The sequence below is a fragment of the Nicotiana sylvestris genome, chromosome 3 (assembly GCF_000393655.2).
Source record: "Nicotiana sylvestris chromosome 3, ASM39365v2, whole genome shotgun sequence".
Taxonomy (NCBI): Eukaryota; Viridiplantae; Streptophyta; class Magnoliopsida; order Solanales; family Solanaceae; genus Nicotiana; species Nicotiana sylvestris.
This window is the reverse complement of record NC_091059.1, coordinates 179,218,528-179,245,885: the sequence shown is the minus strand read 5'-3', so window position 1 is coordinate 179,245,885 and position 27,358 is coordinate 179,218,528. Positions and strand designations below refer to the sequence as shown.

The window sequence follows — 27,358 nt, the reverse complement described above, 5'->3', positions numbered from 1 at the left end:
TGAGCAAGAGTTTTTCGCGTTCATATGGAAAAATATAATATGCCTCTTTGGCATCCCCAAAGAAATCAGCAGCGACAACGGACCTCAGTTTGTCGGAAAAAGAACGACTGAGTTTTTCAAAAAATGGCACATCAAACGAATACTCTCCACGCCATATCACCCTGCCGGCAATGGTCAAGCCGAATCCTCCAATAAAGTAATACTGAATATATTGAAAAATAAGCTTGAGGATGCTAAAGGGCTATGGCCTGAACTACTACCGAAAGTATTATGGGGATACCACAATACGCCAAAAACCAGCACAGGTGAGATGCCATATTCACTGGTCTATGGGACTGACGCAGTGATACCCGTCGAGGTCAGATAGCCCAGTTTGAGATACTCCATCGAGAGCGGACCAAGCTAGGCTACAAAATCTCGATGAAGTCGAAGAACAGAGATACATGGCCCACATAAGAATGGTAGCCCAGAAACAACAAGTGGAAAGGTACTACAACAAGAGGGCCAAGGTGCGACCGCTCAAAGTCGGGGATTACGTCCTCAAGGCTAAAACACAAGCAGCCAAAGACCCTAATGAGGGAAAACTGGGAACAAACTGGGACGGACCATACAAAATCACAGCCGCAGCAAACAAAGGAGCATACCAGTTAGAAACAATGGAGGGAAAATTACTCCAAAACAACTAGAATGTCGCCCATCTCAAATACTTCCACTTCTAAAAGAAGGCTTCACCTAAGTCGTACTCTTTTTTCCTCAGCCGAATTTTGTCCCAATCGGGTTTTCCGGGGGAGGTTTTTAATGAGGTGGCAAGGGAGACGCCTCGAGGTTCGACGTGCTGTTCATTACCCTGACCCATCGACATGGTCTCTGGAGCGAAGTAATGAAGGGACTGGATATAGATAATCGTCTCCATTGTATATACCGAGTCATGTGATTCTCACAAGAATATAATCAAATCTCCATTGTATGTACAGAGTCATGTGATCCTTATAAGTACATAATCAAACCTCCATTGCATGAATAAAGTCGACATGTCTTCCTACGAGAATAAGATCAAATCTCCAACAAGAAATGGCCAAGGCCATCGACAAAAATATGATTTCGACCTCGTTTGAACTACGACGGGATCCTACTTCGACGACAGTTCGAAGCAACATCCCAATGGCCAAGGCCATCGACAAAAATATGAGTTCGACCTCCATTGCATGAATAAAGTCGACATGTCTTCCTACAGAAATACGATCAAATCTCCAACAAGAAATGGCCAAGGCCATCGACAAAAATATGAGTTCGACCTCGTTCGAACTACGACGGGATCCTACTTCGACGACAGTTTGAAGCAACATCCTAATGGCCAAGGCCATCGACAAAAATATGAGTTCGACCTCGTTCGAGCTACGATGGGATCCTACTTCGACGACAGTTCGAAGCAACATCCCAATAGCCAAGACCATCAACAAAAACATGAGTTCGACCTCGTTCGAGCTACGATGGAATCCTACTTCGACGACATTTCGAAGCAACATCCCAATAGCCAACGCCATCGACAAAAACATGAGTTCGACCTCGTTCGAACTACGACGCGATACTACTTCGACGATAGTCCGAAGCAACATCTCAATGGATAAGGCTATCGACAAAAAAAAGAAGAGGAATCTTCGCCCAAAATCTAAATCGACTTAATAAGCTCGACAGGTATCCCAGATATCATAAACATTGCAAAGAAAAGCGAATCGACAAAATATATTTTACATTGCATCAAAATGTTTACACTTGTCTTTAAAAACGGGCTTAAGTACGCCCCCTGCAAAAACCCCAAAACAAAAGCAAGTACAAACAAAGACTACATATCACCCCCGGTGGGGTAAGCATCTTCGTACCACGAGTCCGAAGCAAGGCGGTTCGTGTCATCAGAGTTGATGTCATCCTCGTCAGGTGTAAGGGGTCGTACCTGCATGCCTCATGAGCTGCACGAGCTTCGATGTGCACAGCCTGAAGCTCCGCCTCAGTTGCCCTCCCCTCGGCGTGAAAAGCCTTGTACACGTCAAGCCAAGCCTCAGCATGGACCCACAACTCATATAAACGATGAGGCACAACTGGATTGACTGAGGCACGAGACGTAGAAGGCTGAAAACGTCGATTTGCATCCTCCGCCCTCAGCAAAGCCACTTGTCCGTTTAACACAGACAGCTCCACCTCCAGTTCTTTGATACGCCTTTCGATCCCCAAACCTTACAACTAGAGGCCTCCTTCTCTTCAGCCAGCTCCGACCTGCAAACGTGGAGGGCATTCTCCAAAGATGTAGTTCCAGAAGTAGCTGTCACCAACTTATCAGTACCGACGCTCAGCTCGCCCTTAAGCCCCTCTACCTCCACCGCTTCGCACTCAACTCAACGGTCAAACTGGCCACCTTTGCCTGCAAGTCGGCATTTTCGGCCATCACCCCCCTGCTCAACTCAAGCTCGTCATCCTTCACCTTAAGGGAAGCTTTGAGTTCACTATTACGGGCGACAGTCTTCATGAGCTCCTCATCTCGCTCCCTCAACTCTTCGATCTTACGCTCTAGTTGGTCTTCCCGTTGTTTGAGCCCTTCGCGAAACAACTGAAACTTAGGGTCCTGGTGACAAATGTCGGCCATCGCGCGATGCTTAGCACGATACTGATGATATTTGGATGGCATTTTCTTATAAAGGGTCGTCTTTCTCCTCTCCCTACGCTCTCGCTCAATCTCCATCACGAGGGTCTGGCAAAAAAAGGGAAAAGTTAGAAACAAAATGCAGAACGACGATCACCACACAAACCCAACGACGAAAAGAGAAGGAAAGTCACCTACCTGCAAGGCCATACCGTCGACCTTCTGAGACAACTCCACGTCGTTCATCTCCCTAAGCACCTCGTTTTTAGGGGCAGCACATAGAGGAGCTACAACAGATGCCACATGCTCGCAGTTCAGTAGCAAGTTATAGTCCCCCGAGATGACTATGTGACGATCAAACCCTTCCGTTCTGACCTCCACATTAGTATGGCGGCCTACGAACTCATTGACATCCTCTAGGTCGACATCTGAACTTGAGCCGTCACCCTCAACACGACGGCCTTCGACGTGGGACGATGCACCACCCTCAGCAGAACGTACTGAGCTGGCTCCTGGGTAAACTCTTTCCACTTGGGGAGATCTCCCCGACAAAATGGCGCCAGCCATAAATACGGGCACGGGAGCCATCTGCGACGCCCTGCCTCTATCAGCGTCCATGGCCACGCCCTTCCCAAGCTCCATCCTACTCCTTTTTCTCGATAACGGCTCGTCCCTGTTTGATGATTCGTCCCCGGAGAAGAAGCCTCCTCCCTCAAGACCACGACTCGAGAGGGACCTTCTAAATGAATAGGTTGAGGATGACCCCCTTGAACAGACACACTCAAAATAAACTGGGTATCCCCGGCAGCAACGGCCTGTCGAAATGCAGGGACTGGCGCCTTACGCCTGGAAGCTCCTTGACCTGTCATCACGAAAGGTCGTATTAATAAACAAGGTCATACGGCCAATGAAGTGGTAAGGGAAACATTTACCGGAGGGGACTTTAGGGTCGTAACGCTTCACTAAGGCGGGCCAGTCTCGGGTTTCTGCTGCATAAGGCAACAAATGGGCTACCTAATCCCTGATATCCGCAATCGGGCGAGGTGGAATCCCATAGCTGCAAACGGGAAGCGAATGAACTTTATAACGAATACAGATGAAGGAAGAGTAAAACGAGTGATGACATTTACGGGTCTCATTCCATCGCTCCGGGAACCTGGCGGAGTCAGAAACGACATGTTCGGTTTTGACAAAGAAGTACTTATGCCAAAACTTGCGACTTGCCCGGTCATCTGTCCCGACCACCAGCCCTTTCGTACCACGAAGCCTCAAATGCACCATGGTACCCCTGTGGAAGCCAGGCGTGAACAGGTGCAAAAGGTGGTGGATAGAAACGTTAAACTCCGCCAACTCTGCATACTTGGTCAGCAACAGAAGTATCTTGAGCGTATACGGCGAAAGTTGTGCCGGACAAACTTGGTAGAACCTGCAGAACTCTTCTGCTAAGAGGAAGAGAGAAAGCGTATAGTCAATCATGAAAGGGTACTCATAGAAAGTGCAGTACCCAGGTCTGTGGACATCTATGAAATCTCTCCCCGCCGGAACCATATCTACATGAGCGGGAATGCCATACTTTACACGAAGAACATCAATATGAACTTGCTCCGTCTCAGAGAATACGGGGTCTGGAGTAGGAGGGGGATCTTTAAGGAAGTCACTACGAGATAAGGGATGCCTCGGCAGTAGCTCCTCCACCGTAGGAAGGCTGTCACCCTCTTCCACCACAGTATCTTCACCGCCAGAAGGGGGGCCGTGGACAATGGGGTAGCCTCAGGAACCTCTTCACGAGAATGACGGGACCTTGGCATAATATCGTTCAAAGAGGTATCAATACAAACGGAAAAAGGAGGAAGAAGCTTCGAATGAAGAACGTAAGAAGAAGCAGAAAGGTATAAGGGTAAGCTCTGAAGAATGAAGGAGGTTATCAAGAGTGGAATGGCCAAAAACTTTCGAAAAAACAAACCCTTCACCTATTTATAGGGTTGGGTGGCGCCAAAATCGAAGCGGAGAGTCACAAAGTAGCGCTAAAATCGAAGCATCAAGCCATCAACTCCTGCCTCGAAAACATGCGTGATGATGACGCACGTGAAGATGACAACATTTCCCGGTAAAACATATTACCTGGTGCCTTGCTAAGCACGCTGACCTTCTCCCATTGGCCACTATGTAACGTCTCAACGGCTCAAATTTCTCCATAGGAACGCATGGTGTCCGCTCATCGAGGACGCACCCAGTTGCGACCCCGACAAGCGGAGGGACTAACTGTATGGGTCCAAATTTGACCAACCACAACCGACAACAAGTACGACGATTGACGGAACCTCCTTGAATTGACGTCCTGAGGGAGACGACCCTGAGACAAACCAGAGACTGGACGACCTTTGTAATAATGTATAGCCATTAGGGGATATTAAAAATATTCCTTCGAATATTCCTTGTATTTTATCTTTTACAGTTTAGAAGAGTTTTTCTCTTAGTATAAAAAGAGGACAATAATCTTGTAACGGGCATTCTTAACTCTAGAGACATTACTATTTACGAATAAAAAGAAACCTCGTGACCTATTCTCTCTTTATCTATCACCTTTTCTAGAAATTATTATTCTCAGCTAAAATTTACCCTTTCTTCTTTGGTTGATTTGATAAAAAATGTTTTAATATCTTTTGAGTCAAACAATGCAGACATTAGTTATGGGTTTTGCAAGCTCGCCTTTTCCAAAATATGATTTCTTAATGTTTCACGAACACAAATACAAGTTCACTTGACAAATAATGAATTTCACTATAAATCAAGTGTTGCCAACACTATGTAAGGAATGCTGGTAGCATAGAAGGTTTCTGATGTATACCATTGCCCAGGAAAATAATGGAGATCAGAATACAACAACTAACCCAGTTTGATCCCAACATGTGGAGTCTGGAAAGAGTAGTCTGTACGCAGACCTTACCCCTACCTAATGCAGGTAGAGAGACCTTCATAATGGAGATCAGAATAATAACATATATTATATAGAAGCATCCTTTTGACTTTAGAGCTTCACGTCTATCAGACAAATTTGCATATATTCCTGAGCACAACAGAAGTTGTTGCAATATAATCTTCTATTTCATGGACACAGCACAACTCAAATACTGTTGCTGCTGCTCTAGAAACTAAAGACATACAAGCATAAGCACCCAGCAACATGCAGATAGTAAAGAGTAACTGAAAAGCTCTGAACAAAAATTGTATAGATGATTCTTAAGAGTACCAAAAACCTTAAAGCAACAAACTTATGCTACAGCTCAAAGAACTAGAGTCAGCACTCAGCTCTCAAAATAATTAACCCTGTTCATGAGCAAGGTTCAGACATTTTCTAGATGCTTTCCATACCACATTGCCCCAGAAAATTACTACATGCATAACGTATGCGGATAATTATAGTATTTTACACAGGAATAGAATTACATGTACTGGCAATACCATGATAAGTTAGTTCTAGATATTGGTACTGCAATATCTTCATAGCGTTCCTTGTATTATTCATCACATGACATTCCTGTATTACGATACTTGAATAACTAGTCTGTTCATGGACGACCCTCAGAATATACTTTGCCAAGAATAACGTCAGTAATATGATGAACATTATTAACCTCATATTCATGGTGAAATCAGGAATACAATTGAGAATATGATAACAGAATCAACCTCACTCAGAGTAAGATCAAGAATACAAAGTGATCAAATTCATCAAACCTTGACTCAGAAAGGTAGGGGTTACTCAACTAATGACTGCTTCCTCCAGCTTCTGATCTCAGCAAGATACACCAAACTGAATGTCTCTTAATTTATCCCCGATTATAATGTTAATCAGACGGGGTCATTTGGCAAAAGCAAAAAAATCCTTGCACAATCTTATATGAAAACGGCATCCGGTGAAATAATCACTAGAACCCTTCTACTTGACATGTGATGGGTAAGCTTAGAAGCAAATGGAGAAGAGACATAATGATCAGGAAGCCCACTACCTACTTGTAGAAATTGTCTGTGCAATATTAAGAGAGCCTTTAGAAGATAGCGAAATGCACACAAAATGAGGAAGACAAAGAGGTTAACAACATTAGAACTGAACACATAAATTGATGAATGAATAAACAAGACTGCTCCACTTAATGAACCTCAACTTAGGAGATTTCTTCCAAAAGCATACTAAAAGCCTAGTACATCCCAAGAAAACCTAAACTACCACAATTAAGACAAGATGTTATTCACTCATAGGTACCGAACTAAAAGCCCCAAAATATGCTGAGGAAATACATGTCACTCTAAACCAAGTGAAGAGAAAAGTGAAGGCGACAGACCTGCTCATTTTAGTGACATGTATTTCCACAGCATATAAAATATTTACCACTTGGTTTCTCATTATCTATTTATATTGACTGGATAGGAGGTGAAAATTTTCAAATATGAAGCATCCCAAATGCACACAACATTCCTCTAATCTGTAGTTTTCTGCTACTCAAAACGTTCTCCTGTTCCTTTATGGCAGTGCAAAAGGTCATTTTTAGTTTAGTATCACATCTATAGATGCCAAGCATTCAAAACACTCATTAGATGATATTGAACCCCATCCTGATGACTACTAATTGCTTCATACTTGCACTAGAGGGACGTTACTGTCTTAGCGATTTAACTCATAAGACATAATAAGACAGATAAGACATGATGGTTGTTTATGTGGTTAATTACCTTAAAGGGCTTTTAGACTTGAATCAATGATCATAGACAGATACAGACAGTCTAAGTCAGCAGTATCTGTATATGCACCAAGTCTGTACTAGTGAACACTGGGAGAAAAAACTTCTAAACATTGATCAACACTGATTCTCCAAAGCTTTCACACATTTGAAGGCCTAATTATCCCTCTTTGACTCCAGAAAGTTCTACATATATACTGGACTGCACCATCATCCACAAAATTAACTATGTTGCTCAGATACCTCTAAGAAGAAGAATATGCAATGTCTTAGTCAAACCCAACACGAACATTACATTCTGCTAGTACCTGTACAACATGTCTCCAACACTCAAGACATAAAAGTAAATCAAAATAAGAATTCCATTTCCTCTCAATTGAAACGCCGTACACTTGATTGGCACATGCAGGATACATTCAAAAAAAATTTACAATATTTCTGGTAGTACAAAAATAATTTGACAAGGGCAGAAAAGAAGAGAGGAATACAGTTTAAGTCTGAAACAAAGGGCTTCAACTGCCAAGCAAAAAATCCTACAACCTCTCTAAATATTGTAAGTTTTTTTTTGAGTAAGCCACTCTTAGTATTTATCTAGTATGTTATACTGATTAATTATAATTCAGACACCTTGGATTTTTGCTATCAAAGGCTTATATCCTTTTTTAAATGGCAAATTAATTTATCCACTTTTGTTATTTAATTGATGATAAGCAATTCTGTGTTTCTAATTCTCAAAAGTTTTAAGCATTTCTTAATAGGTATTCATCGACTCAAGAGCACAGGAAGGTTTGGAACACTAGTAGCAGATGCTTTCTCATTCTTAATTTGTCAAAAGTTTAAGCATTTCTTAAATAACTCTGGTAATTTCAAATTGTTTTCCAATTATTGATTCATATTAATCAGATAGGAGGCTGATAAAGGTAAAAGCTTGATTTATTTAACTTCTATACCACCTTATTTATTCACATAATGAGTGTTCTACATCAGCACAAGCACCACATCTATAATGCAAAAAATCATAAGGGAACCAGAACTATTTTCCCATGCTTTCAGACTCACCTATATCAACATCTATAGCTATGGAAAATCTTGAGTCTCAGTCTGCTAAGAGCTAGAACACTCACATGTCATGCAGAGACAGAAAAGGACCCAACATACACATTCATGGAAAAAAAGAATCTTCCTAGGACCTTGATATCATGCTACAAGAACGAGTCAATCGAACTGTCAGGCTGCCTCCATCTATGGTAGCCTCTCGCTCGACTGGATCCTGAACATACTGCTTCCTGCACCCGGGGCAACGGCCATCCTCCTCAAGAATCCTCTTGTGACAAAAGAGACAAAGCCGAAACCCACATGAACAAGGGAGAAAACTTGTGTCTGTAAAATCCAAATCTTCACAGCATATAGGACATGACGTGGGTACGGAGGATAAACTTTTACATCCCCATACAGAGCCTCCCCTACAATGCCGCTCAGAATTCATTGGAAAGCTATACTGCTTCGACAAGGTTGGCAGACTTGGTGGACGGAAGGTATCATCAGGCCTCCATGCCTGGCAACTGAGAGGAGGTCTAGGTGCCAATTCTCTGTCATTAGACTCTGAAACCTGCCTGTTAGAAGTCTCTTGCCTAGAACTCATATGCGCAGCATTCTCATCCTTCTCACAGTGTGAATCCAAGCTGGGATTATGCTGCTCCTGTTTGTGATCAGTGGCAGCCAGAGCATCAGCAACAGCCTCCCAATCGTCCAAGCAGTCATCATCTTCCTCGCTCATACTCCCTGAACAACATCCACCACTGCTACTGCTGGTACAACTACTGCTGCTGCTGCCGGTGAAATTAGTCCCAGAATCATTTCCTCCCAAAACACTACTGGTATGGCTTGTAGGTGAATCAGAATCACTGTAGTGGTTTGATGATCCTTCATTGCCCTCTTCCCCTCTCGGCTTTATCTGCAACTTCTCAATCAATCGCCTCCTCTCGCTCTCAACATTCTTTGCTGGACTATGTGTTCCTCCAGCATTTGGTTCCTCCTTCAAGCTTTTGTTCTTCACTATACAAAACCCCAACGCCAAGATTTAAGAAACATAGACATAACAAGAAATTCAAATAAATAATCACATACATATATATATGTTGACTACAAAATCTTGAAATTAAAGGGACAAAAGGAGACTTAACTATGCAGTGACAGTATCACACAAATCTCTTGAAAAGCACTAACGAGTAATCTGATACAAATGGTAACCGACCTGCTAATACAAGTTAAAATTCACCGATATTCTAAAAAGAACTTTATTTTGTCAGTGTTTATTGCTTAAATCCATAAAAGATGCAAATGGAAAATTCAGCAAAAGGCAGATCACAAATACATGCAAAATTATATGTGAAAAAAGGAGATATTATGCAACCTTGTGAAAGCCACTGCTCGCGTCGCGCATCAAGCTTGCACTGCTTCAACTTAGCTGAACGATTAGCCTGAAATTACGCAGAAATACAACTCAATCACTAAAAAAGTATTGAAAACGTAAATGAATAGGTAGAAACTAAAAACAGAATTAGTTACCCTTTTTTTCTTGGCAAAATCCTTGGGGTTAGAGGAAACAATTGGGATCGAACCGCTGAGGATTGAATCGGAACCCATTGTTGATGAGTCAAATCAGTAATTGATTGGAAGGGGAACAAAAACCCTAAAATTGTGAGAGGAATATCTCAAGAATTTAGAGAGAGAAAGCAATAGATAGATACGGAGGGAGAAAGAAAGCCTGTGGTGAGTGAAAGAGAAACGGATAACGGAAACTTCTGTCTCTGCTTCGTTCAGATCTTTTTCGTCTGAGAAACCAAACGTTTAGCACTGGCGCCCTATATATAACAATATTTATTCCGCAATTGCCCCTGGTTTCAACCGGAATTTCCGCGTGCCCCGTGAGAATGACGAGAAAATTTTACAGGAATTAGGGGTTGATAATGAAATGGGGGCAATTCTTACCTACGGCACGGAAGTAGCCACGGCGTCGTTTGAAGTTCTGGAATTGGTAATTCCGTGGTTTGTGGTTAAAATTAGCTAGGGTAAAATAACTTGGGTCCGAAGCATCAAAGTCTAAAAAAATTTACATCTTGGTAAATGCTTGGTTTTTTTTTTGGGATTTTTTCCTACCTATACCACATATGAAACCTTATTACCAAAAATGTTCATAATTTGTTAATTACCCGCCCAGTTCACACTTTTACTACAATTTATATACCAATTCATAATTATGAAGATTCTGCCATTTAAAACGCGCTAAAAAGAAGGCACGAAATCTGCGTTTGATTCTTTCCACATTAAATTCGAATTTTGAAACGGAAAGAGATCTCATTGCTGCGTAATTCTCTCATTCACTACAATTCTAAAACAACGCAAGCTTCATAAGCTCCAGTAGTCAAATTGCTTTTACAAATTCTACAACGCAATACAAATTGTAGAATTCAAAATTGTTTTTCATTGACCTCAGTACTCAAATTGTTGAATCTATATCTGTTCTTCATCTTTTTTCTCTCAACTACACGAAATCATGTCAAAAATCCCAATAATGCTAAAATTGAATGGAAATTGGGATCATTATGGCAGATTTAGAGATTTTGAAGTTGATGCCATTGTGGTAGATGAGAATGCAAGCTACGGAATTCTGATTTCTACAGTTGCAGAACAACTATCGATTGATACATCGGATAAAATTGTAGAAATCAAATACATTGTGAACGACAATTGTCCTCCAATGGAGATTAGGAATGATATGAGGGTTCGTGTGTATATGGAGACCAAAAAGGAGAATAAGAACTTAGGTTTGTATCCTTTATGTATAAGCGTAAGAGATTTCAATATGGAATTGGCAATCATCAACGATAGCACAAGTGCAGGTATGTTTAATTCGACATTGCAGAGAGTTATTGTGTTAGTGTGTTATCTACAATATTACAACATTTATCTACAAATTAACTATATTAAACAATGTACTGAAGCTCATAAAGCAATGTTGTTTTCAAAATTATCTACATAGTTACTACATTTATCTCTATGTTGCTGCAGGTTCGTCTGGATCCCTAAACTTACTTGAATTTCCATCCTCACCAGCTATAGATGAATATCAAAGTGAAATAATAACTAAATCTACGCAAACATATATTGAAGAAGGACAAGTTTATCAGGACAAGCAAACTGTAGCTGCTGCAATAAAGAATTTTTCTGTGATGCACAAGTTCCAGTTCAGAGTAAAAAGATCTAGTCATAGAAGGTATGGATTTATTTGTGGAGAATATATCAGTAAAAGCAGTGTTTTAGTGAAGATATGCGGTTTTTATAAATTGTAGTTTAATTGTAGTTAAACTGTAGTTAATTGTAGTTTTTAACGAATTTGTGTTAAAACAGTCTTTTTTGTTGCTTCTACATCTATAGACTGTATTAAATATTGTATTTTTTTGTAGCTACTGGCTTATATGCGTTGCTGAAAACTGTAAATGGCACTTCAAGGCAACGTCAATTAATGATTCGGCAATGTTCAAGATAAGGAGTTTCAGCCGACAACACACATGCTCCTTATTGGATGAAACATTCATACATCGCAAACGTACTGCAGCTGTAGTTGGTAGCATGGCCGTTCCAAAGTATTGTGATCCTAAGACTGTTTACACACCAAAGGACATACAAACGGACATGTTATCCGAACATGGACTGAACCTAAGCTACATGCAAGCATGGAGAGCCAAGGAAAAGGCTTTACAGTTTTTGAGAGCGAATCCGTCTGACTCCTACAACAAATTACCCAAATATTTTTATATTCTTGAGGAGACTTATCCTGGTTCTGTTGTTAAATTGAAGAAGGCAGCAGATGATTGCTTCTTATACGCATTTGTTGCTCTTTGTACATCAATAAGTGGTTGGCAACATTGTAGGCCCGTAGTAGTGGTTGATGGGACATTCTTAAAGTCAGCCTACAGGGGGATTATGCTTACAACAAGCACCATGGATGCAGCAGGTAAATAATGTAATAATTTTGTAGGCAGTCTATAAAATGTAGTTAAATTGTAGTTATTTTGTAGCTAAAGGAAAAAAGAGTAGATAAATTATCTATACTCTGAATATATATTGTAGTTGTTATTTAATTATATTTTTATATACCTTTTCAGGGCTTCCAATTAATATTTTATGAATTAAAAATGTAGGTACTATATTTCCCTTGGCATATACTGTGGTTGATTCTGAAAACGACGCGTCTTGGAAGTGGTTCTTTGAGCAATTCAAGGAGGCATATGGTGAAAGACCTTCCATGTGTGTTGTTTCAGATAGGAATGAGAGTATACTGAAGGCAACATCAATTGTCTATCCGGGCATGCCATACTACTCTTACATGTGGCATATTTGGACAAATATAAGGTCCAAATTCAAGAAGGGACATTTACAATTACATGAATTGTACTTTGCTACAGCACGGTCATACACTCTGGATGAATTTAATGAAAGGATGTTAAAGATTGAAGAGGTAGACCCGCATGTGAAATCTTACCTATATGATATTGGCTATCATAGATGGACAAGAGTACATGCAACGGTGAATAGAACTTTTACTATGACATCAAACATTGCCGAGTCGTTGAATGCTGTAACAAAAGAGGCAAGAGAGCTGCCAATATATGATCTATTAGGGTATATGAGGTCGCTTCTTGAACGTTGGACGAAAGAGAAGTTATTGAAGGCAAAAGGTACTTTCACATACCTTGGGTACAAATTCAACAAAGAATTGGATGAAAACAATACATTATCTCAGAAACTAAGGGTAAAATCTGTTTATTTTGTGCAAAAAAAATAAATTGCTTAATATGCATTGTTTCCAGATTGTAGATAAACTGTAGTCAAATTGTGGGTAATTGTAGATTGTAGATAAGTTGTAATGTATTTGTAGCTGATTTGTAGGTAGTTGTGGATAATCCTTTTTAATGATTGATATATTATTATTAATGTTTGTTCTTCAATTGTAGGTGAGGGTTTCAACAGATCATTTACATACTGTGTTAGATGGTGTGAAGCGGTACATTGTGTGTCTAGAAACCAAGAAATGTAGCTGCGGAAAATTCCAACTTGATGAACTTCCATGTGCGCATGCTTTGGCAGCATTAAGGCACATGAAGGAAACATACGAAAACTATTGCTCTCCGTATTACACAAGGAAGAGCCTTCTGCTTACCTATGAAATGCCAGTAAATCCTCTTCCTGATGAAAGCAAATGGGATGTGCCACAACATATTTTGGATGAGGTAGTAAAGCCACAGGCGGGAGATAAAAGGCAGCCAGGGAGACCTCACAAGGAAAGATATAAAACATTTTATGAAAATAAAGTCAAAGAAGTACAAGGTGTCATGTGGAAATTGTGGAGGTGAAGGGCATAACAAAAGAACTTGCAAGAATGCGCCCAAAAAGAAATGAATATCATGTAGTTAGAATAGTTATTCAAAATAAATGTTAGTGAGTTCAAATTATCTGATTTTTTTGTGTAATCGTTCAAGTTTTTGAAGATGATTATGAAGTATACTACAATTTGTGTATTTGCGTTTAATATGATTTTATGTATTCTATCAGGCATCTAAATTTGTCTTTTTTATAGCTTAGTTAAACTTTAATATTTACTATATACAAAACAACTAATATTAATGAAGAATTCATTCAATGTAAACTATTTCTAGATTGTAGTTAAAATGTACTTTAAATGTAGTCTAATTGTAGTCGTGTTAATAATTTGTAGATGATTTGTAGTTAAAATGTAGTTTAAATGTATTTAAATTGTTGTATTGTTAATAATTTGTAAATGATTTGTAGATTAATTGTGGATAATTTATTTATATGATTCCTGTATTTATTTCATATTTTGGCTGTGTAACTTAATTACAAATGACAGTTATATACAGAAATTACCTAGAACTTGAAGGTATTTCATAAAAATTACTTGAAGATTAAAGGCAAATTGTATTCTAGCAAATCAGAGTACTCAAGTTTAATGTACTGAAGATAAAGTGTTGTAAACAACCAAAATGACATATTTCCTACAGTGTATTCCACTTCAACTACAAAATGACATCAACTAAACTAGGAACACAAGACACTATTTCTTCTTTCTCTGTACTCTAGTCCTCTCATTTTTAGCAGGAGCACCCTTCCTCTTTACTAGCCTGCCTGTAACCTCACTTTCACTGATTGACCCATCTTCTTGCTTCTTTGTAGCATAGTCCCATAGTAGAGCTCCATAGCGTCTACGGTGTTGGTCGATATCAGAAAGATCTTCTTTTGGGATTGCCAAATCTCCAAGGCTAACATACTCCGCAAAAGCCGCCACAAATACACCACAATCGCTGCATAAGATAATTTTTTTTATTATGTAACAATTGATTAAAATAAAATAATTAAACATATAGAAAGGGAGAATAGTTTTTTTACAGTGATCCTTCCTTTTGTTGTGGAATCTCCGCAACCATCCACTGTATGTTGAGAGGGTATGTAACTGGTTTCTCAATGTATGCCTTTGTGGTCTTGAAGTCAATGTCATTACGTTTACCGTAGAAACCAGTGCAAGACAAATACAGAGGGATAATGATTGAAAACTTATCAACCAATGATTCAACAATTTTATGACGGTTTGAAGACACCATGGAATCATAAACATAAAGTTGCCTGTCCACTATGTCGAAAACGAGCAACAACCAATGGAAATTCTCTACAATGTTCACAGGCATGATGACATAGTCAACTACATCCCAGGCAACATTAGCAAGAAGTCTATACCCAAGGATATATTCTGCAACATCATCATCTGATTTAACAACCGAATACTTAAGTTCTGGTGGAGAACTTTTGAACTTGTCATAGATTCGTTCAATCTTGGTCCTGAACAAGCAATCGGTTGTTGTGAACCTAGTGTTATTGTTGGGTCAATACTTGCCTCTTTTTCTCAAATAATACATAATAACATCAATGTGCTACAAAATAAAATAAAGTCTACTATAAGATACAAAATAACCACAATTATCTACATAACAGCTACAACTTAAACTACAATTTGAACTAATCAAATAATCTAACAGATTGCTACACTTTAGCTACTATACAGAGGAACAAATTCAACAGCTGAAGACAAAACATAGTAACCTATATATCTTGTCTACAATATAACTACAATTACACTGCACAACTGAAGAAAAAACTACAATATAACTACAATTACACTACACAGCTGAAGACAAAACACATATTATGAAGGATTCTATTCTTTATACTTACTGTGTTATTGCTGACTTGTCCTGGGTGAGCAAAGGCATAAAACCAGTCCTTCTTATCCACCTTTTCACAACCAAAGTCTAACCAAGGCTTGATTTGGTTATCCTTTTTGGAAAAATATTCTTTCCTTATTGTAATAACAAAAAAATATCAAATAAAAAAAATGACAGAATGAATTACATATTTAAAGTTTAAAAATGGTGAAATGACAGTGTAAAATTAAGCATTCATACCTTAGATACTTTGTCACTACGAAGGTATAACAGTTGGTGAACCTTTCTATCAAATCAGCATCTACATTTTTACCTATAACAGTTGTGAAGGGGTGCTTGAGGAAGAAAAATTTAGGTCCACCAGAGGTGCTGCCTCCAGAACTATACAGAGGTGTGAAAGGTGATCGTTCATGTTTTTCCGGTTGCCTGGTTCTACCCGGATGAATAGGGGTTGCTTCATCTGGTATGGGCTCGCCATACATGACCAATTGTGTTAAGTTGTCTGGCAACTCAAAGTCATCCAATGTCGGACCTTTCTTGTCAATGCCTGAACCTTCAGGAACAACTTCATTCACAGTCACACCGTGAATTGACGACTGTGGAACGTTATCTTCAATATCTGTTACATATAAAATAACATACTTAACAACATTGTATAATTGTATAAGCAAAAATTTACTACTTCAAAAGTATATTATGATACTATACCTGCTTTTTCTACCTCAGCTCCTTCCTGAAATCCTGGTTCTTCCTCAACCATTGCTGGCACATCCCCAGGAGAAACTTCAGCTTCTGAAGATAGATGTTTAAATATGTAGTTATGCACAATATTGTTGATATAAAGTGAATATAATGAGCTTCTAATATTATACCTGCTTGTTGTGCCTCAACTACTCCTTCAAATTCTGGTTCTTCCTCAACATGTGCTTGGAGATGTTCTGTTGAAACTTCAGCTTGAATGATTAATTTAAAAAATGAGAATTGTAGATATATGTGGGAATTTATAGTTAAAATGTGAATTATAAAATTTTTGCATTGTAACCTTATTGTAATGAAAGTATGATAGTATACCTGCTTTATATGCCCAGCTGCTTTTTGAAAATCAGGATATAAGTCAACATGTGCTTGAACATGTTCCGGAGAAATAGCAGCTGCAAAACATAGTGAAAAGGGGTTATAATAATTAGATAATGCTATCTTGAAGTTTGTAGATATGTCTGAAGGAATTCTATAAATACCTGTATTGCTTGTGCTTGCATGCACTTGATCACCAATATTGAACTGAAATTGCTGGTTGTTCTCTCCTTGTTGTTGGTCATTATTTTTGGTTGAACTACCAGCAAATTACAATTTTTGGGTATGTTTGAGTATATTTGATTCATATGTCATAATTAGTTTTACTACAAAAATATATGTCAATTATTACCTTTGACTCGTCCACATCGTACCTCCTGTTTATCACCTTCATAACACTCTTTACAGAAACATCTATGAACTGTCGAAGGCTTGAGAGTTCCTCAAAAATAGCCTTCCTAAATTCAGCTAACTTTCCATCAACCTAAAAATTAAATATATAATTAGTTGGTAATCTTATTCAAAGTGCTACAGTTCCACTACAATTTAACAAAGATTTGTGCAATACCTACAGGGCTCAATATAGAATTATACCACAAATTAACTACAATGTATAACATACAATAATTGTTATGGAATGAAGTTAAATTGTAGCAAAAAATGATTTTATATTATAGTTATTTATATTACCTGCTCAATCGCCTTTTCCAACTTCCTGAGCTTGCTAGTCACAGATTCAGTGTCCTCTTGACAATCTGTATCTTTGGGTTCAAATGTTGGAGAAGCAGCAATTGGAACCTGTGATGATTGAGCACCATGTGCATCTTCATACTGAATCTTGTCTGGCAGATTAAGCACTCCAATCTCTTCACCCGATTCAATGATGCTTGTGAACTGAATGATGGAAATAACAATTAGTTTAAGTAAATAAAAAAATGTAGATTAATTGTAGTTATTATGAAGGTAAATGTAGCATCGTACAAAAGTGAAAAAATATACCTTAAGCCACTCAGGCTTGATCATCTTCTCTTCAATTGCAGTTAACCAAATCTGGCCTTTTGTAGCTGGCCATCTTAAAATGCGAGGTATAGATTCAGAACACCTCGTAGCAAGCTCTATACTGATGGATGAGCAACACTTATATAGCCACACTTGCAAGGCTAATGAGCATCCCCGTATCAGATAAGAATGTACATTGGGATTAAGACGATGTCGGACAGATTCAATAACCTGCTTGAAGGATTTGATACCCTATGGGTATGACTCAAAATTACCAGACTCTATCAGAAAGAACATAAACTTGTCTATGAAAGACACATGTTCTTTATCAGAAGGACAAACAAAAAATTCCAACAGATAAAGAATGCACAACCTCACTGCATCCTCATCGTTTGCCCAAGCTTTATTTGTGACTACATTTTTCAAATGCCACTTTTCAACCCTTTGTTTGTTCGAAAAATAGGTAGTCATTAAATGGCTAACATAAGTGGAAGTGTAACCATAGTCTGAAAACTTATTCACACAATTTAGACCAGTAATCAACCCAAATTCTCTCAAGGAAAAATTCAATTTTTCACCCTTCAATAGTACTGAAAAATATGAGTCAGTAGACTTTGACAATTCATACTTCATCAGAAGATGAATTGCTTGGTTTTGCATACTGATTGTGGGAGACCAAATAAGTAATCAAAACAAGTTTTTTGGAAAAGCTTTAAAGCACTTGGATAGAGTAAAGCTTTTATTTGGCTAGGTATGCTCAGATCATACAAACTGTGGAATCTAAGCACACCATAATCAACATTTTGTGGTGCAAAGTAATGGCCATTCTGCAGAAAATAAAAAATTATTGAACATTAGTAGTTAGCATAAAAAAGAAGCTGTAATCTACATATAACTACATGATAACTACAAAATATAACTAAAAGAAGAACAACCTACCCACACCTATAACTACAAAATAATACAGGACATCTACACATGTAAACATTATCTCAAAACAATAAGGAAGAAAAGGGTAACCACAACTCTATAACTACAAAAATATAACAGTTAGTTCAAGTAACTCACAAAATGTAGATTAATTGTAGTTAGTATGAAGGTAAATGTAGCAGCATACGAAAGTGAAAAATATACCTTATCTACAATTTATCCAGCAGACTACAAAACAACTACAAAATGACTACATTTATGCACTGTCTAAAAATTACTATTACAATTAACCTACAAAATTGAGACAAACAATCTACAAAATTTGGACAATTCCACATTTTACCAAAAAACACTTGAACAACAGATTTTTACAACCAAAATCACACTAAAAAACTGTAAAGAAAAACAATTAGTGTTTACCTTTACCAAAATCTTTTTGTGAACCAATTTTGGTACTTTTTTGGAGGGTTTCTTCTTTTTCGGTTTTGATGAAGAAGGAGAGACCTTGGGCTTTTTCACAGATGGAATTTTAGGGGAATGTTCAACAAAATCATCATCTACACACAACTCTTTGCCCTTTCATTTGAGTTGTTTCTCGACTGGTTTATCACCTCCACCAGCATCAACATCGTGCAAATGCTTGGTTCTCATCTCCGCACGGATTTGTCTAGGAGATGAAATACTAGTAGTAGGTTCACTTGCATGTCTCGGTTTTGCATTTTTGGGTGGTGATTTTGGTGTTAAAACACCCAAATCAAAGGATGAGATATCAACTAATGTAGCTTTTGAAGCTTTTTTTTTGGAGTGTTGATTTTTTTCATGATTTGGGACTTGAAAAAACAGATACAACTATGACATGTGATTTTGTGAAATTAATTGGAAAAGAAAATCGTGGGTAACTGATGTTAAAGGTGGGTGAGAGGTACGAAAATGGTGGAATTAACTGAAGGTAAAACGTGGGGGGTGTGGGGGGTGGGAGGAGAGAGAGGCGGATAAACGAAAATGAGAGAATATACGCTCCTAAATTAACGCCTAATATAAATGAAGCATTAATTATATCCTTAATTTAAATTGTGGTATATAAATGGTAATTTGGTATGCTGAAATGTAATTAATACAATCCTTAAACATTGAGAGTAATAAGGTTTCATATATGGTATAGGAAGGTAAAAATTCCTTTTTTTTGGGTTTCCATCCGGTGTCCGGTACCCGTATTGGAGCCCGACTATATCCGGATTCGGGTCGCGTAGAGCTCCATTTGGGGGAGCGCTCTCTACCAATGATTTTTTTATACTCAAGTCACGAACTCTGAGACCTCTGGTTAAGGTAAATGCTTGGTTGATTAAATTACATTAACTTTTGGCAGGTTTTCTAAAACATAGGAGTAATTTTTTTTTCCAATTATGTCTACTTAATGAAAAATTTTTTTAATTCAATCTCCTGATAATAAAAAAAATGATTTCTGTGACATGAAATTGTGTTTGACACTCTTTTTTCTAGACATCAAATTTTAGTTTTTAGTTAAATCAAATTAATTAACAGCCCTGATATGATGTTGCATGGAATATTTTTTTTCTTAATATTTGCACCGAAAAAAACTATAGATCATACTTTTGTGTGTGTGAGAAAATGCAAGGAAATAAATCAGCAAGAGGAAGAGAAGAAATATAAGTTGCTAAAGTGAGTATTTAAATAAGCTTAACACCTTATTTATTTGCTAAAACAAGAAATTTTATACTCCCTCCATTCTATATTATAGTTGTTATATTTCACTTTTCGATAGTCAATTTGACTTCTCTTTAAAGCTATATTAGATCAGATCAAATTAATATTTTGCATTAAAATTAGATATTCAATAACTATATCAAAAGTACATGTGCAAGTTATAATTATTCTATTATCAATAAAAAATATATTTCAAAATGTTGGTCAAAGTTGACATGATTTGGCTATCGAAAAGCAAAACTATGAAAACTGTTAGTATACTGTATTTGTAAAATAATTTTGGAGAAAATAAAATAACATAAACAGAAATATAAACGAAATAAAAGTTAATCCGAGCCCACTGAATTCACAGTGTTTCCTTAAGGAATTTAATCCCCTCCTAGTACTCAAGGTTATGGATTATTTCCTTCAAGGATAGAACGAATTACACATTGTTGTAGTGGTATTTCAAACCCCAGTATTTCAACGAACACAAAGTTCGGTAGCAAATCACACTTACTGTTGCTTTTTTTGAGGTTAAAAGTATGCAGAAGAAAGGAGGAGAACTCAGAAAATCGTATGAAAATTCTGAGAAAATGAACTTGTATTTATAGCCAATGTTGGACTGAAAATTAAATAGGTGCAACTTTTCAGAATGATTATTTATGCAAAACGGCCATAGCATAAATGTCATAACATAAATGGCTATTTACTCAATAATAAACCGAGAGAATTGAAGAGGGTAGTTAATTTTCTGTACAAAAATAGAAAATGGAAAAATGGAAAATGGTTGGATTTATTATTAATATTATTGGATTTAATATTAATATTATGTTATTAAAATGGATATTTAATAACATTTGTATTAATATTTACTTTTAACAAGTAAATTTGGTCCAAAAAATTAATCAATCAATTGATCATTTGACCAAATCCAAATCCAAATCCGAATCTGAATCCAAATCCGAAGCCGAAGCCGAAGCCAAAGCTGAGCCAAGCGAAGATGACGACGATGCGAGGCTTGCCTTCTTCTCAACTCTTTAAGAGTTAGAAGAAGAGAAATTGCTTATATACCCATAAAAAACCTCTTCCTCTTCCAATATGGGACAATGTCCCTTCATCAAGGAGGGAATCTCAAATGAAACACAAATATTTCATTTTTCCTCCATTTTTCATTCACCCTCTTTTAAGCTATATTAAGCTTAATAGCCCAACAAACCCCCACATGAATGGGGAATGGCTATATCACGAAAATATGCATGAAAAACTGTGTGATTCGCAAGCAAGGATTAATTGCATCTGGATAAGTAGGTTTCCATTTGAACTTTCCGTAGTAAACTTATGTCGGATACTCGGTCAATCGGTAGATTTGATATCAATGAACCGTCGAACTTTGGTGTATACCTAGACAACCATAAGTCACACAACTAACCCTTAACCGTCTTTGGTTCTCATTGTTGTGTTTGTTTCAGCCATGAACATCGCCTGGTTTCATAAGTGCGTAGAGAACTGGCCTTATAAATTCTCCTTGAAGCGGCTAACATTTCACACTTATATAAGTGATTCCTAAACGTGTCATCCCGTAGATACACTATTTGATATACCTCGCATCAAATTTAGAAATCATTAAAAAACCTTAATGATTTATCCTTGGTATTGAATATTGTCTCATTACGAGAATGGACCAAAATTTTAGTTGACAATGTTGAACTGTCATTAATGACTTTGTTTGATCTCCTTTAACCTAGATCTTGGGATCTCCAGTCTTCTAGGTAGAGTTACCGCCATAATGAGTTATTTTCGGCCATAGTCCCATTCCCCTTGATGATTTCTCAAATACCTCTCTAGTTTGGACTTTTATAAGTGGATCCGACACATTATCACTTGACTTTACATAGTTAATCGTGATAATTCATCTAGAGGTAGTTGCCTAACGGTTTTATATCTTCGTCGTATATGAAGAGATTTACCATTATACATAACGCTCTCAGCCCTTCCAATTGCAGCTTGACTATCACAATGTATGCATATTGGTGTCAACGGTTTGGGCCAAAATGGAATGTCTTCCAAGAAATTCCAGAGCCATTCAGCTTCTTTACCGACTTTATCTAAGGCTATGAATTCAGCCTCCATTTTAGAGAGGGCAATACAAGTTTGTTTGGACGACTTTCAAGATACCGCTCATCCACAAATAGTGAATACATATCCACCTGTGGACTTAAAACCAGTTGAACCGGTGATCCAATTTGTATCACAGTATCCCTCAATCACCACAGGATATTTACTGTAGTGCAAAGCAAAAACTCGTTTCATTGCTATCCAATGAGATTTACCTAGATTGCTCGTGTATCGACTCAATTTACTTATAGCACAAGCTATATCTGGTCGTGTACAATTCATGATATACATTAAGCATCCCAACACACGAGCATAATCTAACTGTAATATGCTTTGGCCTTTATTCTTTGCTAATGCAAGATTCATATCAATTAGAGTCTTTGCAACTTTAAACCCTAAGTGCTTGAATTTTTCAAGTACTGTCTTAATATAATGAGATTGTGACAACACCAAACCTTGAGGAGTCTTATGGATCTTAATCCCTAGAATTAAATCAGCAACTCACAAGTCCTTCATATCAAACTTGCTAGTTAGCATACGCTTAGTAGCATTTATGTTGGCAATGTCATTACTCATTATCAGCATATCATCCACATACATGCAAACAATTACTATGTGATTTGGAATATTTTTAATGTACACACATTTATCACATTCATTTATATTAAAACCATTTGACAATATTGTTTGGTCAAATTTCGCATGTCATTGTTTGGGTGCTTGTTTTACTCCATAAAGAGACTTAACAAGTCTACATACCTTATTTTCTTTACCTGGAACCACAAACCCTTCAGGTTATTCCATGTATATTTCTTCCTCCAAATTTCCATTCAAGAAGGCCGTCTTAACGTCCATTTGATGAATTTCAAGACCATACACTACTGCTAATGCTACTAACATCCGTATGGACGTAATTCTTGTAACTGAAAAGTATGTATTAAAATAGTCAAGACCTTCTCGTTGTCTATACCCTTTGACCACAAGTCTTGCCTTATATTTGTCAATAGTGCCATTATCTTTCATTTTTCTCTTAAAGATCCATTTAGAACCTAACGGTTTATTTACAGGAGGAAGATCAACCAACTCCCATGTATGGTTGTTCAATATGGATTCTATTTCACTATTGACTGCCTCTTTCCAAAACAATGATTCCAAAGAAGACATAACTTCTTTAAATATTCGAGGCTCATTTTCCAATAAGAAAGTCACAAAATCTGATCCAAATGAAGTAGACGTTCTTTGACGTTTACTACGTCTTGAATCCTCCTGATTAAATGTATTTTCTTTTGTTTCTTCCCGAGGTCATTTAGATCCTTCACTAATAGACTCACATTCCTTTTTATACGGATATATCTTTTCAAAGAACTCGGCATTATATGGTTCTATAACCGTATTATTATGAATGTCAGAATTTTCTGATATATGAACCAGAAATCAATATGCTTTACTAATGGTCACATATCCTTTGAAAACACAATCAACGGTTTTCGGTCATATTTTTACCCTTTTGGGTTTAGGAACTTGCACTTTTGCCAAACACCTCTACACTTTAAAATAATTCAAGTTGAGCTTCCTTCCTTTCCATTTTTCATATGGAACGGATTGTCTTTTGCTATGGGGTACTCGATTTAGTATTCGGTTAGCCGTAAGAACGACTTCCCCCTACAAGTTCTGTGGCAAACTAGAACTTATCAACAATGCGTTCATCATCTCCTTTAATGAAAGATTCTTTCTTTCCGCAATCTCATTGGATTGGGGCGTGTAAGGAGCCGTTGTTTGATGAATAATTCCATATTCTAAACATACTTGTTCAAAAGGAGATTCATATTCACTACCCCTATCACTTCTTATCATTTTTATTTTCTTGTTAAGTTGCGTTTCAACTTCATTTTTGTATTGCTTGAATACGTCTATTGCTTCATCTTTACTATTAAGTAAGTAAACATAGCAATATCGAGTACTATCATCAATAAAAGTTATGAAATACTTCTTTCCACCGCGAGATGGTATTGACTTCATGTCGCAAACATCTGTGTGAATTAAGTCTTAAAGGATTTGAATTCCTTTCAACTGACTTATAAGGATGTTTAACATACTTAGATTCCACACGTACTTGACATTTTGATTTGTCGCATTCAAACTTAGGCAATACTTCCAAATTAATCATTTTCTGCAAGGTTTTATAATTGACATGACCCAAACGTATATGCCATAATTCATTTGAATCAAGTAAGTAAGACGAAGCTGAAATTTTATTATTATTCTCAATAACCATTACATTCATCTTGAAAAGGCCCTCAGTGAGGTAACATTTTTCTACAAACATTTCGTTCTTACTTATTACAATCTTATCGGATACAAAAATACACTTAAAACTGTTCTTAACAAGAAGTCCAGCAGAGACTAAATTCTTCCTAATCTCGGGAACATGAAGGACGTTGTTCAAAGTCACCACCTTGCCAGAAGTCATCTTCAGAAAGATCTTCCCATATCCTTCAATCTTGGAGGTTGCAATATTTCCCATAGAAAGAGTATCTTCGTGTCCAACAGGAGCATATGTTGCAAAGGCTTCCCTAACAGCACAAACATGGCGAGTGGCTCCAGAATCAATCCACCACTCCTTAGGATTTCACACTAGGTTGCATTCAGAAAGCATAGCACACAAGTCATCAACATCTTCATGCTTTTCAACCATGTTTGCTTGACCCTTCTTCTTGTCTTTCTTTGGAGCACGACACTCTGTAGATTTGTGCCCATCTTTCCCACAGTTGTAGCAATTTCTGTTGAACCGCCTCTTGCTTGGGTTGCTTTTCGGTCCAGAAGCCTGATTCCTCTTTCTCTTATTTTGAGAAGTATCCTCAACAATGTTTGCTCCCATTATTGTTGAGTTTCCACGGCCTCTATTACATCCCGTGACTTTAACAATATTGATACCATTAGATACATTTTGATATGGTATTTAATTTTAGTGGAATATTTATTGTAGAAGAATAAGTTTGAATAATATGATTTTTATATAGTTATTAATATTACTACTTCCAAATATGCTTTAAATTATACAAATAATATGAAAAAGTTTATGAGATTTTATTTATTGTAAAGATAGAAATTATTTTCTCACAAGAAAAGAAGGTTATCTCTTTACCACTTTAAGAATTAAGCGTACAAAATTTAGTACTCTTTATATGAGATTAGGAAAATGAGAAGTTGAGAAAATATGTTCATTTTTTTTCATGGATGTTTTAATGAAATAATAATGTATGTATTGTCACACCTCCTTTTTGCGCGCCCGCCCCGAAGGGTAAAATGCGCGAGGGAGTCTTTCCAATTTAAGTGACAATATTCGAAATGAGATTATTTATTTAATTCAGAGTCGCCACTTGGGAAAAGTTTGGCTTTTGGTGTCCCAAGTCACCGGTTTATCTTGAATCCCAATTCGAGGAAAATATTCGACTTTCCCAAATGAAGTCTGCGAACCAGAAATTCTAAGTAAGGAATTCTGTTGACCCGAGGGAAGGTGTTAGGCACCCCCGAATCCCGTGGTTCTAGCACAGTCGCTTAAATTGTCATAATGGCTAAATATCTGATTTTAAATACATGTCATAACTTGTGTGCTTTTATTAGATTTAAGCCGCTTTTATTATTATTTAGTTTTTATGGAATTGCAACGTCGTGAGAATGCATTTCGAACCACGTCACAATCAATGCGCCCGTGGTTGTTAATACATTCCGACTCCGTTGAGATTTGAATTTGGGTCACATAAATGCGCACCCGAATTTAAGAAGGTATTTTAATTAAAATCGCGCCTAAAGAGTCTAACGCGTAATTATCTTTGGGGAAGGCAGTGAAATTCACTAAACAGTCCATCCCAAATTCTAAATATTTTATTTTTGACCAATTATTGAGGGCCCCGCAATTTACATTTTTATTTGGCGAGGCTCGTCTCATTTTGAAAGGATAAACCTACAGCGACTACATTCTCTATTATGTTTGTCTCTAAAAATGGAAGAAAGAAAATACATGCTAATTAAATTACATGCTCGGCCAACTCCGGCCTCTTATTAATTATCGGATTAATTATTTATGAGGCGGGGAATTGTTTCATGCCTTATTCCATGAGCGAACATGCTTTTAATTTAATAAAGAAAATTGCATATAAGATTAATAATGCTAAACTCACGCTAAACATTCTTCAAGTTTGGATTTAAACTAATTTGTTTAAACTAGATTAATGAAATTAACTACTAGAGGATGCTACTAATGGGATTCGACCCTTGTCCTATAAACTGCCTAATGGAATCCGATTTTGACAGAGTTAACTCAAATGATTAAAAGCTATATTGCGTTTAGCGAGGTTAGTAGCAGTCTACCCTATACATACAAAGTATAACTAGAAATGAAGTCTAGTTATCGATATACTAACTACTCGAGCATTCCACAAATTGCATGATTATATCATACGTACAACCAAACAACTGTAAATCACAATACTTAAACAGACTAAGTTTGTTTAAGTACAAAACTACCTACTGTATTTTTTATTGAGTTACAACCTAAAGAATTACACAAATCTACTAGCATTTTATAAGACTATAGGTACAATACCAAATGATTGAAAATTCTTCGCGTCTTTCATTTCATACTCATTGTTACTGCTACACCAGTGTGAAATTCGAGTGTGTACCTGGATGTTGAAGCACAACGAGAAGAAAGAGAAAGTAGAAAAATCAGCAGCAACAAAAGAAATGGCAACAACAACAACAGTAGTAACGAACAGTAGCAAATAGCCAAGAATCCAGTTGCAATTTCAGAATAAATCAAACAGCAAATAACAACAACCAACCAACCGCAAACGACCAAA

General features: G+C 37.3%; 2 protein-coding genes across 4 annotated transcripts; one reads left to right on the top strand and one right to left on the bottom strand.

Annotated features, from left to right (window-relative positions):
- Positions 1–8,289: 8,289 nt before the first annotated feature.
- On the bottom strand, positions 8,290–10,207 carry LOC104230311 (uncharacterized). Of its 3 annotated transcripts, XM_070171243.1 has the most exons (4): positions 9,943–10,207; positions 9,788–9,854; positions 9,558–9,628; positions 8,290–9,429 (listed from the first exon to the last, which is right to left on the bottom strand). In XM_070171243.1, coding segments are annotated over exons 3-4 (873 nt in total). In that variant the 5' UTR covers positions 9,559–9,628; positions 9,788–9,854; positions 9,943–10,207; the 3' UTR covers positions 8,290–8,557. The 3 variants fall into 3 exon arrangements, with proteins under 3 accessions (XP_070027344.1, XP_009781377.1, XP_009781378.1); XM_009783075.2 differs by lacking the exon at positions 9,558–9,628; XM_009783076.2 differs by lacking the exon at positions 9,558–9,628 and having other exon boundaries at positions 8,290–9,424.
- A 1,799-nt stretch (positions 10,208–12,006) lies between these two features.
- Positions 12,007–13,790, top strand: LOC104230313 (uncharacterized). The gene is made up of 4 exons (XM_070170292.1): positions 12,007–12,391; positions 12,579–12,828; positions 12,943–13,189; positions 13,392–13,790. The coding sequence occupies exons 1-4, from the start codon at positions 12,007–12,009 to the stop codon at positions 13,788–13,790; spliced, it is 1,281 nt and encodes a 426-aa protein (XP_070026393.1).
- The last annotated feature ends 13,568 nt before the right edge of the window (positions 13,791–27,358 follow it).